General features: G+C 37.5%; 1 protein-coding gene across 3 annotated transcripts in view; it reads left to right on the top strand.

The window, feature by feature from the left end:
• The window catches only part of HPSE2 (heparanase 2 (inactive)), a 551,090-nt gene that overhangs the window by 312,393 nt on the left and 226,570 nt on the right, over nucleotides 1-12,127 (top strand). For all 3 annotated transcript variants that reach the window (XM_024734988.1, XM_024734987.1, XM_024734986.1), the window contains one exon: nucleotides 467-638. In XM_024734988.1, the coding sequence (XP_024590756.1) occupies nucleotides 467-638 (172 nt within the window). The remainder of the gene's footprint in view (nucleotides 1-466; nucleotides 639-12,127) is intronic.

The following is a 12,127-nucleotide window of genomic DNA, read 5'->3' as shown; positions in this document are numbered from 1 at the left end:
CCGTGTGGGTCTGTGTACCTGAATCTCCCTCTCCTTTCTCTAAAAAGACACCAGTCATTGGATTTAGAACACATCCTAATTCCATATGACCTCATCATAAATAATTACTTAAGTAATTACTTCTTCAAAGCTCCTATTTCCAAATAAGGTCACATTCTAAAGTTTTGGGTTGACATGAATTTTAAGGGACACTATTCAACTCAGTACACCATTTATTATAAAGTATCATTTGAAAATCAGTATGGTCTCTCTGTTGTGGATTAGGTGATCTTTTGCGAAGATTAGTTTGGTAAAATGGCACTTGACTTTTTAGTTGGGATAGTTTCTCAAGTTAAGCTAGCTTGCACCCTCTTTTTGATTACTTTGTTTACATTGTTAAGAAAAGACAGAGAGATCTGTGGACAGGAAAGAGTTGGCAGAACCTCACTCTACTCAACTCTGACTTGCATGTCTGCTTTTAATCTAGAGCCAAATAACTATCGGACCATGCGTGGCCGGGCAGTAAATGGCAGCCAGTTGGGAAAGGATTACATCCAGCTGAAGAGCCTGTTACAACCCATCCGGATTTACTCCAGAGCCAGCTTGTATGGCCCTAATATTGGGCGGCCCAGGAAGAACGTCATCACCCTCCTAGATGGGTAGGTCAGATTATTTAGCAGTTTTTAAAACATTGTTCATTAAATGTAATGAATTAATGTATTTGCATTTTTTCCTGGTTATTTCTGGTCTTAAGAAGGGCAGAGAGACTTTTTCATAGTGACATCTCCCACCATAAATCAGGGATTCTCTACCAAACAGTGGAAGAACTTCTCTCTCCAGGCCTTCCACAATCAGCAGAAGAGGGTGGGATTGGGAGGGATATCACAACCTCCAGAACAGCTGGAAAGGATGTGTTGTTTTAGAAAGCACATTTAATATTATAGCATTGCATAACATCACTTAATATTTTTTAAAAGGCAAAATATTATCTACTGTATTCTTGGGACCTCTTACAGAAGGTAAAACTTGACAAAATCCTGGACAGTGGATCTGGGTTAAAAAGTTGAAACACTACAAATGCTTGTACATTAAAGCACAGCTTAACAGATAGATTTATTAGGTATTCTAGAGAATTGCTATCATGTGATTTATTTAATTTTGACTGAATCTAACAATCATTTTTTAAGCAGTGGTTATGGATGCAGCACTATGTTAAATGCTCTCTTCCCCAGTCCTGCTGGTGGGCCAGGCCCAGATTAAATGAGTGGAACATATATGCATGTTGGGTCCAGTTATGCAGGGTTGGAGTGGATGTCTGAGGGAATAACATGAGGAAGACTGAAGATATATGTTGAATCAAAGACTCAAAGAGGATACGTAACTACAACAGAGAGGGTAGGAACAAGGAAGTTGGGAGGGGCAGGAGTTCATGTGACATACAGAGTATGCACCAAGGCACACCTTTTGTGCAGCATCCTGTCATATTCTGGGACAGGTATGGTTATTCCTACAAATTCAAAGACAAGTAAGATGTTTTCCAGTGAAGTGTACAGCCCAAGTAAGGTTAAATAAATGCTGTACAAGTATAGACAGATATGTTCCAGTAGCAAGACACCTCTGGCCAACCTCCTGAATGGCCCTTGTGGCTTGATGGCTCTTATGACCCTCTCTCTTCCCTTTTGTGGTAGCTTAGTCTTGATCTAAGCTAATTAACGTAGCAGACATTATTGAAGGCTTGGGAAGCCGGAAGGATTTACACTGTAACAACATTAACAGCCTGAGGTTTAATTTTAGGCATTTTCGTCTTTACAAAGAATCCCCAAGCCCTTATTTTGATTCCTATCCTTTCCCCATCCTTCATTTTTCTCTCCTTCTCTCTCAGTAGGAACTTCCGTTTTCTCTTGCAGAACAATTTTCTGACCTTGACTCCTACCTACAAATGCAGCTCTGGGCTTCCCTTTGCATACTTTTGCTGAACTTTGAAATTACTCTGTGTGTGTGTGTGTGTGTGTGCATGTGTGTGTGTGTGTGTGTGTATGGAGGGGATGGTGATGGAGAAGTTGGTTTTATTTTACATGTTTTAATTAGGGGATAAGAATCACATGTGTAGAACATTTTCATAGTTCATAATACACAATCAAGCAAAGACAATAACTATCACTTAAGTCCACATAGTTATTCTTTTAGATTGTACCTTTTCTTTAATGATTTGATTAATATATTTTCATGGGACTGACAGTCTTCTCAGTAGCATGACCCTGTATCAATCATTCATTCATTCTGCAAATACTTGTTGAATAATTGCTATGTTCCAAGTACTATGTTAGGAACTGGGAATGTAAAAATAAACAAAAATAGATACTTTCTCTGCCCTCATGGAGTATATAATATGGTAGGGGAGACATAGACAATAATCAACTTATCTTAAGACTAAAACAGTACCAAGGAGAGGTACATGGTCCTATGAATGACTGTAAGTGCTGGGATTTGACTAAGTTAGGTGGTTGGAAGAGTTCCCTAAAGGAGTCACACTTAAGAAGAACAAGCACATGAAAAGATAGTCAACATTGCTAATCATCAGAGAAATGCAAGTCAAAACCACAATGAGATATCTCCTCACACCTGTCAGAATGGCTATCATCAAAAAGACCACAAATAATAAATGTTGGTGAGGATGTAGAGAAAAGGGAACCCTAGTAGACTGTTGGTGGGAATGTAAGTTGGTGCAGCCACTTTGGAAAACAGTATGGAGATTCCTCAAAAAGCTAAAAATAGAGCTACCATATGATCCAGCAATCCCACTTGTGGGTATATATCTGAAGAAAATGAAAACACTAATTCAAAAAGCTATGTGCACTCCAATATCCATAGCAGCACTATTTACAACAGCCAAGACATGGAAGCAACCTGAGTGTCCAGCAACAGATGAATGGATAAGATGTGGAATGGAATATTACTCATCCATAAAAAAGAATGAATTTTGCCATTCACAGCAACATGGATAGACCCGAGGGGTACTATGATTAGTGAAATAAGCCAACAGAGAGAGACAAATATAGTACGTTATTACTTATATGTGGAAAATAAAAAATAAAAAAATGAATGAATATAAAAAACAGAGTCACAGGTACAGAGAACAAACTAGTGGTTACCAGTCAGGGAGAAAGAAGGGGGAAGGGGCAAGATAAGGGTAGGAGATTAGGAGGTACAAACAAACTACTATGTATAAAATAAAAAAGCTACAAGGATATATTGTACAGCATGAGAAATATAGTCAATATTTTACAATAACTTTTAAAAATTTTTTTCAGTTTTGACAGTCTAGGGTTGTATTTTTTTAAATTAATTAATGTATTTATTTTTGGCTGTGTTGGGTCTTTGTTGCTGCGTGTGGGCTTTCTCTAGTTGCAGCAAGCGGGGGCTAATCTTGGTTGCAGTGCTTTGGCTTCTCATTGCGGTGGCTTCTCTTGTTGCAGAGCATGGGCTCTAGGCGCCTGGGCTTCAGTAGTTGTGGCTCGCGAGCTCTTGAGTGCAGGTTCAGTAGTTGTGGCCCACGGGCTCAGTTGCTCTGCAGCATGTGGGATCTTCCCAACCCAGGGCTTGAACCTGTGTCCCATGCATTGGCAGGTGGATTGTTAACCACTGCGCCACCAGGGAAGTCCTACAATAACTTTAAATGAAGTCTAATCTATAAAAATATTGAATCACTATGTTGTACACCAGCAATAATGTAATATTGTAAATCAACTATACTTCAATTTTTTAAAATTCATTAAAAATAAATAAAGTGTAATCTGAAGAATGAGTAAGGTGTTAACTAGACAAAATGAGAAGTAAACAGTATCAATGTTCTTGGAAGAAAGATAAGTATGTGCAGAGGCCCTAAGGATGAAAAAAGGGCCAGATTGGCTAAAGAAAGGTATAGCTAGAGAAGTAATTAGGAGTCATATTATATGGGGACTTACAGGCATAGTGAAGGGCTTAGAATTTCTTCTAAGTGCAGTGAGACAAATACTGAATGTTTTTAAGCTAGGGAGAGAAATAATTTGACTTATTATACAAAAAGTATGCTGTGTCTCCTCTATGGAAAATGGATTGGAGAGGAGGCAGGGAAATTGGTGAGAAGGCTGTTGTAGGAGTGCACATAATGATGGGAACCTGAATTGGGTTGTGGCAGTGGAATATATTGTTGGAGGTAGAAACCACAGGACTTGATATATTGGATAAGTGTATGGTGATGTGACACAAGGATGTGTAAGTAACTGGGTGGATTTATTATCATTTACGAAGATGGGAAGATAGAGGGAATAACTGGTTCTGGGGAAAAAAAATCATGACTTGAGGTTTCATGTTATGTTTATTGTGCTTGAATCTAAATGGAGATGTCAAGTATATCCTTGAATATGAGTCAAGGGATCAAGGTCTCTGCTAGAGATATTAATTTTAGTGGTCATTATCATGCAAATGGGATTTAAGGCCATCCATGGGAATGTAAGAGATCTGTTAGAATATGGAAAGAAAAGAGACAGAGAGTTAGGAGAGAGCCCAGAGGAACGATCACATTTAGAGATGTGAGAAAAGAAGGATAGCCTTAGAGGTAAGAGGAAAGGGAGAGATTGAGGTGTAGGAACCAAGAAAAGAAAGTTTTAAATAAGGAGGGAGTGCTGCTAGAAGTCCAGGAGGTCAAGTAATAGAAAGGCAGAAAAGTGCCATTGAACTTGGCAACATGCAGGTTGTTGGTGACCTTGAGAAATATAGTTCAGCGGAGTGGTGGAACAGAAGTCAGATCACAATAGTTTGAAGAGTGAATGGAGGGTGAGAAATTGGAAACAATAATGTGGACAACTCTTAGGAGAATTCTTACTGTGAAGGAAAGTGGAAAAATGAAGGGAGATTTGGGGTCAAGGATGATAATGGCATTTTTTCCCCTTTAATTTAATGTGGGAGACAGCAGAACAGGTTTGTATTTTGAGACTTATCCAGGAGAGAAGGAGATAGATGATACAAGAGATCAAGGATATAACCAAAATGAGAAGTTCTTTAAGGCTAGAAGAAATGGAATCCAGAGGAATTGGCCTTCATTAAATGGAGGGACAATTATACTATGGTAACCGAAAGTAAAAAAACAAATATTTTTCTATGTCAGAGATTAAAAAGTCATACTGAGGAGACACTTCTACCTAGTATATAAGGTATAGTTAAGGCATCCCAGTTTGTGTACATGGTGTAATTTTGGGCACATAGATGCTAGTTTGTTGTGAATAAGTCAAGAACTTGGACACAATAGTTGGCAACAGATGAAAGAAATGATCATGTGACTGGGTGGTGTGGTGACAAGTGGTGAGGCGTACTTCCCCATACATCCGAAAACTAATAGCACTCAAGAGACTAGAAAAAATTACATAGGGCAAGAAGGAAAGGTATTGATGAACATTTTTTTTCTTTTATGTGCCAGAAAAAATGGGTATTTACCTTTCTTAATGTATATGTACTAAATATATAACTTTAAACACATAAACTTTAAACACATAAACATATAACTTTAAACACATAAACATTCCCAGTGACTCAACCAACAATAACAAAAATGTCAGCACTCTAAATTACCAGCTCTGTGGTTTTTCCAATCCTCCTGGTTATACAGCTATAATTTTACGTAGTTGTGATCATTGTATATGAATCATTTTGAATTCTGCATTTTTTGCCCATTGCTTTATATTGCCCCTTCCTTATTTCTACATAGTTCTCGTATTTGTCATTCTTAATACCAGTAAAATATTCCATTGCATTAATGTACTGAATTCTGGCTAAGCATTCCCTCACTGCTGGGCATTTGGGCTGTTTCCGGTTTTTGTCTGTAATATATAGCACAGCTGTAAACATCTTTATACAAATAGGTTTTTAAAAATTTTTTTTTGAATTACAGCCTTGGGCTATATTCCAACAAGCTGGGTTTCTGGGTCAAAGTACTGTATATAATAATTTTTATGGCTCTTGTATTTGTTGCCAAATTTCTTTTCAGAACAGTTTCACCAGGTTGAAGGGCAACAATGTATTAGTGTATCTTTTTCCCAATACGCTACAACAGAGTATTACTTTTATTAATTTACTCTGTTTTAATTAATGCAAGATTGTACCTCATGGTTGTTTAAACTTGAATCCTGTTAACTGTGAAAAGAACCAAACATTTTCCAAAACTTTATGTTGTCTCCTTTCCCCTTATTCCACATTTGACTAATGACACAATAACCATTTTGCCTGAGGCACAGACCAGGAGGTCATTTTAGATTCATTCCTCTCCTTTGTTCACAGTCTCCATTAGTTAGTTATTAAGTTTTGTTATTTCTGACTTCTTAGTATCACTCATATCCCATCTTCCTTTCATTTTTATTTTAAACTTTATCATTTTTCCTCCTAAACAATTTCTCCATATCTAGTCTCAGACTCTAATTTCTCCTTACAGATTTCTGAGTAGTTTTTTTTAAATGCAACATGTGGTCAAGTCACTCTTGCTTGAAATCCAAACCCTTTCACATGTACCCCTGGCCTTTAGGGTCCAGTACCTGCCTTCTTTGCAGCTAGTCAGTAGCTACACACCCTTGCACAACCTGCACTCAGTACATCAAAGTATATGTCCATCTTAGAAGATGCCACACTTTTTTACCTTTGCACCTTTTTATTTTGTGTCATTTTCTTTGGAATACCACTCTCTTCCCTTATTTTTCTTCTTTCCAATAGATCTTCTCTGACATCTTCAGGCAGGATTTCTTATCACCTCCTCTGTCCTTATATGGTACTTTATTTTTCTGCTATAGCACTTATCAAATTGATGATAACTTACTTATTTACCTATCTGCCTCCCCTAACAGACTGTAGACTAAGGTCAAGACTCTGTCTATGTTTTATTGATTCTGTAGCCTTCAGAATCTAGGAATAGCTTTAGTTTTATAGAGCCAAACTAATTTTTAAGCTTAAAAAAGCTTAAAACTACTTAGGTATTTACTGGACTATATAGGACTATCTTCCCAGTTAGGATATGAACAAACAGAGATAGAATCTTCATGTTTGTGTCTTCAGATACTACTGTGTTGCCTGGAATATGGGAAGTACTTAATAAAATACTTGTAATATTATTTTCATTTCCTCATTCAGGAACTGGCTCTTCCCAGTTATTGATTTTTATCTAAAGGCATAAGTAGTGTTTTTTAGGGTTTTATTATTTTCCTCTGCTTTTATTTTGTAAACTTTTATGCATCACCTATGTAACGACAATTTTATCTTAATGTATTGCTTTTCTTATTACTTTGAAATATGTTTTTATTGCTTCAGAAGTTACTTTTTATTATAGTTGTTCTTATCCATTTTCTTGTTGGTTGTCTTTTCTGTTTCTTTCCTTACACAGTTAGGATAAAGTTACTACTTCATTTTCACATAGCCTTTTAAAAATGTTTTAATTTTCAATGTTACGCTTTTTAACTTATTTGGAGTTTATTGCCGTGTGTACTATAGAGTAAGGACCTAATCTATTTTTTGGTGATGTGACAGTGTCAAGAAAAGCAGGTATTCATTGAAAGCATGTTTACTGAGGCTTTTTGGGGGGCTTTTAAACCATAGGGAGATGAATACTAAATTGTCTCTCAATAAACATTTATTGAACAGCTATTTCATGTTTGATCCTTGCTTAAGTGTTGGGTTTATATTGATGAATAAAGCCAAAGTAACTCTTATTCTCTTGGAGCTTAGCAAGACAGAGCCACAGTAAATAAGAAAACAAATTGTGTATAATTCTGTGAAGGAAATGATCAAGATACCTGGAGTTGGAGGATTTATTTGGACAAGGTGATCAGAGAAGACTTATCTGAGGAACAATTTATTTAAGCCAAGAACAAAAGAATAAGAAGGAGCCAACTGTTCAAAGATCAGAGTGAAAAAAGTTTTAGATAGAGGTGGTAGGTTGTGTTTGTCAATGTCCTGAATCAGAAACAAGGTTAAGGCATTTGACCAATAGAAAGATGGGCATTATAGTGAGCAAAAGGAGAGCAGTAGGAGATGAGAATGCATGGACAGGCAAGGACCAGATCATTACTGAACCATGCATACCATGGAAAAGAGGTTGCGTATTTTATTCTCTGAGCAATGGAAAGCTATTACAGGGTTTTTATAAGGGCAGCAACATGTACCAGAGTCTACTCTGTTTTGTGTGCCAAATAGATTTTAAGGTGCAAAAGTAAGAAATCAAAAGAGTTCAGTAAGGAGGGTTTTCACTATGAGGTGTGTGTGATTAAGGTAATGGCAGAAGAGATGAAGAGAAGTTAAGGTAGACTTGCTTTGTTGATGGATATCCCATCAAGGTGGGGGTGAGAGAATAGGAGGAATTAATAAAGGATTATTTCCACCTTTTGAACGTTAGCATCTCTCTTTCAAGAGCCATCACATGCAGAAAAGGGAGATTTTCATAAAGAAGTTACACCAAAATGAACACATATTCATACTCAGGAAACTATCTCTGGAGCAACAAAAGATGACTTTGAACTACATTGGCGGGCTTCCCTGGTAGCACAATGGATAAGAATCTGCCTGCCGGGCTTCCCTGGTGGCACAGTGGTTGAGAGTCCACCTGCCAATGCAGGAGACGCGGGTTCGTGCCCCAGTCCGGGAAGATCCCAAATGCCGTGCATCAGCTAGGCCCGTGAGCCATGGCCGCTGAGCCTGCGCGTCCGGAGCCTGTGCTCCGCAACGGGAGAGGCCACAACAGTGAGAGGCCCGCGTACCGAAAAAAAAAAAAGAATATGCCTGCCAATGCAGGGAACACGGGTTCAATCCCTGGTCCAGGAAGATCCCACATGCCACGGAGCAACTAAGCCCGTGCACCACAACTACTGAAGCCCATGCACCGTGCTCTGCAGCAAGAGAAGCCCGCGCACCACAAGGCAGAGTAGCCCCCGCTCACTGCAACTAGAGAAAGCCTGCATGCAGTAACAACGACCCAACACAGCCAAAAATAAATAAATAAAATAAAAATAAATCAACTACATTGGGTGTGCTCGACCCAACACAGCCAAAAATAAATAAATAAAATAAAAATAAATCAACTACATTGGGTGTGCTTCAAGTTCAGGATAGTGATCTGAGCACAAGCTCCATTTCCTTCTGGAACATCATCCCAACTCCTATTAAAAACTGATAAAAAACAATTCTGTAATAACAAGCACATGAAAGAGGGATCGTTAGCAGGTGAGAGACTTCTGACAGATTTCTATAAGACAGTAAACAGATGGAAGCCTGTTGACAGAGTAATCAGAGTGAGGAAGTGGCAACCCAGAGAACCTGGGCTCTGAGAAAAGACAGAGAATCTGTCCTGCAGATAGGCTCAGAGGCCAGAGAGGGTAAGGTGGGAAAGGGAGACCAAGCCAAGGGGTTAATATGAAAGTCTGTCTTCATAGGGACTACACCCACAACTCAACTCTCCCCTCCATCATTTTAAGTCCCCTACCCTGCCTACAGAGCAAAGACAGCTCAGTCTGTTATGTCCTAGCAAATGCCAAACCAATAGTTAAGAGCCTTCACCAAAAAAATACTGCCGGAATACCAGGGGATGAGCTAGTATTGCTAAGGTGGAGTTGCTTCTACATAGTAAAATGCTGAGTAGAGCACTGTGGGATACCCTAGCCCAAAGGCTATCTGTGCCCTCCCTCTTCCCTCTCTAAAGGGAAGTGTGTTGGTCAACAAGCTCTGACCATAAAATAGAGATTCCAGGGAAAGGAGAGACTTATAAAAAAAAACCCATATATTCAACAGCTTAGAAAAATCTGCACCTACTACCTAGAAGAATCTATTTAGTCCCCAATTTAAAAAAATAAATAGATAGGCAAAGATCACAAGATGTAAGAAGGAAACAAGTAACATGAAAGAGAAAAACCAAGACAAATACATTTTAAAAATTGACCCAAGAAGAATTATAATTCAAGATCAGAACTAGAAAAGTAAAAAGCTATAATTAGTATCCTTATAAAGATATAGTAAGATACTGTATTTATATATACTGTATTTTGTATACAGAGCAAAAAATATTTTTAAAAACAAAATATATAATTGCTGAAATTAAGCCCAATGAATGTAAGCTAACGATTTCTTAGATACAACACTGAAAGCGTAAGTGATAAAAGAAAACACTGATTAGCTGGACCTCATAAAAATTAAGAACTTTTGTGCATCAAATGATACCATCAAGAAGGTGAACAGACACACAAAATAGGAGAAAATATTTGCAAGTCATACAGCTGATAAGGAATTTATATACAGAATATATATATATATATATATATATATACACACACACATATAAATTCTTACAACTCAACAGTAATATGACAACCTGTTTAAAAATGACCAAAAGGGATTTGAATAGGCATTTCTCCAAAGAAGACATACAAATGGCCACTAAGTACATGAATAGATGTTCCACATCATTAGTCACTAGGAATGTGCAAATCAAAATCACAGTGAGATACCACTTTACATCCACTAGGATGGCTACAAATCAAACAGACATACAAAAGCAAATGTTGGAGAGGACGTGGAGAAATTGGAACACTCATACACTGCTGGTGGGCATATAATATGGTGCAACTACTTTGGAAAACAGACTGGCAATTACTTGAAAGGTTAAACATAGAGTTACCATATGACTTAGCAATTCCACTTCTAGGTATATACCCAAGAGAAATGAAAACATATGTCCACACAAAACTTGTACACAATTATTTATTGTGGCATCATTCATAATAGCCAAAAAGTAGAAACAACCCAAATGTCCATCAACCAATGAATGGAGAAATAAAATTCAGTAAATCTATACAATGGAATATTACTTGAAAATAAAGAGCACTGAAGTACCAACACATGTTGTCAGAGATGAACCTTGAAATCATCATGCTAACTGAAAGAAGCCAGTCACAAAAGCCCGCACAGTGTATGGTTTCCTTTATATGAAATGTCCAGAATCGGCAAATCTATAGAGACAAAAAGCAGATTGGGTTGCCTAGACTGGTGAAGTTTTCAGGGAAATGGAGAGTGACTGCTCATGGGAATGGGGCTTCTTTTTGAAATTAAATATTCTAAAATTAGATTATGTTGATAGTTGCACAAATTTGTAAATATAATAAAAAATATTGAACTGTACAGTTAATGAGGGAATTATATGGTATTAAATTTTATCTCCAAAATGCAGTTGAGTCCAATAAAAGAATTATAAGATAAAATCAAGGAAATCTCCCATACACAGAGTGTTGGACAGAGACAAAAAATTTGGGATGAAATCTTACTGGTATAAAAGATCAGTTCAGGATCCCCAGCAGCTGTCTCATAGGATATCCAGATCCAGAAACAAGGAAGAAAATTATGGTTACAGAAAGAATGAAAACCTTATCAACCTTTACAATGTAAAATTAAGGGGACAGTTGACAGAAAATAGGTGGTAAAAATGGAGAGAAGAAATATGACCCACACGGCTGATATCCTCTCATAATATGTATGGAGTTGGAAAATATTGTCTAAGCCATTGAAATAATAAATTGAGATGTGGAGAAGAGGAGGCCCAGTAAACCACGCACATGGAGTTAACCCTTGGTTAGGATGAATTATGGCAGCATTTCCTTAAATGTGCTCTGGAAAATATCAGTTCTGCAGGATAACAACATTATGTGGAGGCGGAAAAAAGTAAAAGCTTCCATAGTCAAGTAAGTTTGAGAAATACTGGGATATACAAATGTACTGAAACACTTCCCAGCATCTTTATTACATTAGTTTACATTCTGAATCTCCAAGAAGGGGATTTAGCATGCAGAATTTTAAAAATTTATTTGACCGTAGTCTTATTTTCCAAGAGTATCTTGAGGGACTCGTGTTCCACTAACATGTTTGGACATCACTGACTTGGAATATGAGCCCTGCTTTAGGTGAGATATGGCCATAGAGCAAACAAAAGCAAAAGAACTACAATTTGGAGAACTCAGGACTTGGACCATTTCAATAGCCCCATTACTGGTCTATTTGGTTCCATTCTTGTCCTCTCCAGTCTATTCACCACTCAGCTGCCAGAAAATCTTTTACAGACATAATTCACATGATGTCAGTCATTTGCTAAAGA

This window comes from Neophocaena asiaeorientalis, unplaced genomic scaffold (assembly GCF_003031525.2).
Source record: "Neophocaena asiaeorientalis asiaeorientalis breed wild unplaced genomic scaffold, Neophocaena_asiaeorientalis_V1.1 scaffold240, whole genome shotgun sequence".
Classification (NCBI taxonomy): Eukaryota; Metazoa; Chordata; class Mammalia; order Artiodactyla; family Phocoenidae; genus Neophocaena; species Neophocaena asiaeorientalis.
This window is presented reverse-complemented; position numbering and strand designations above follow the sequence as displayed.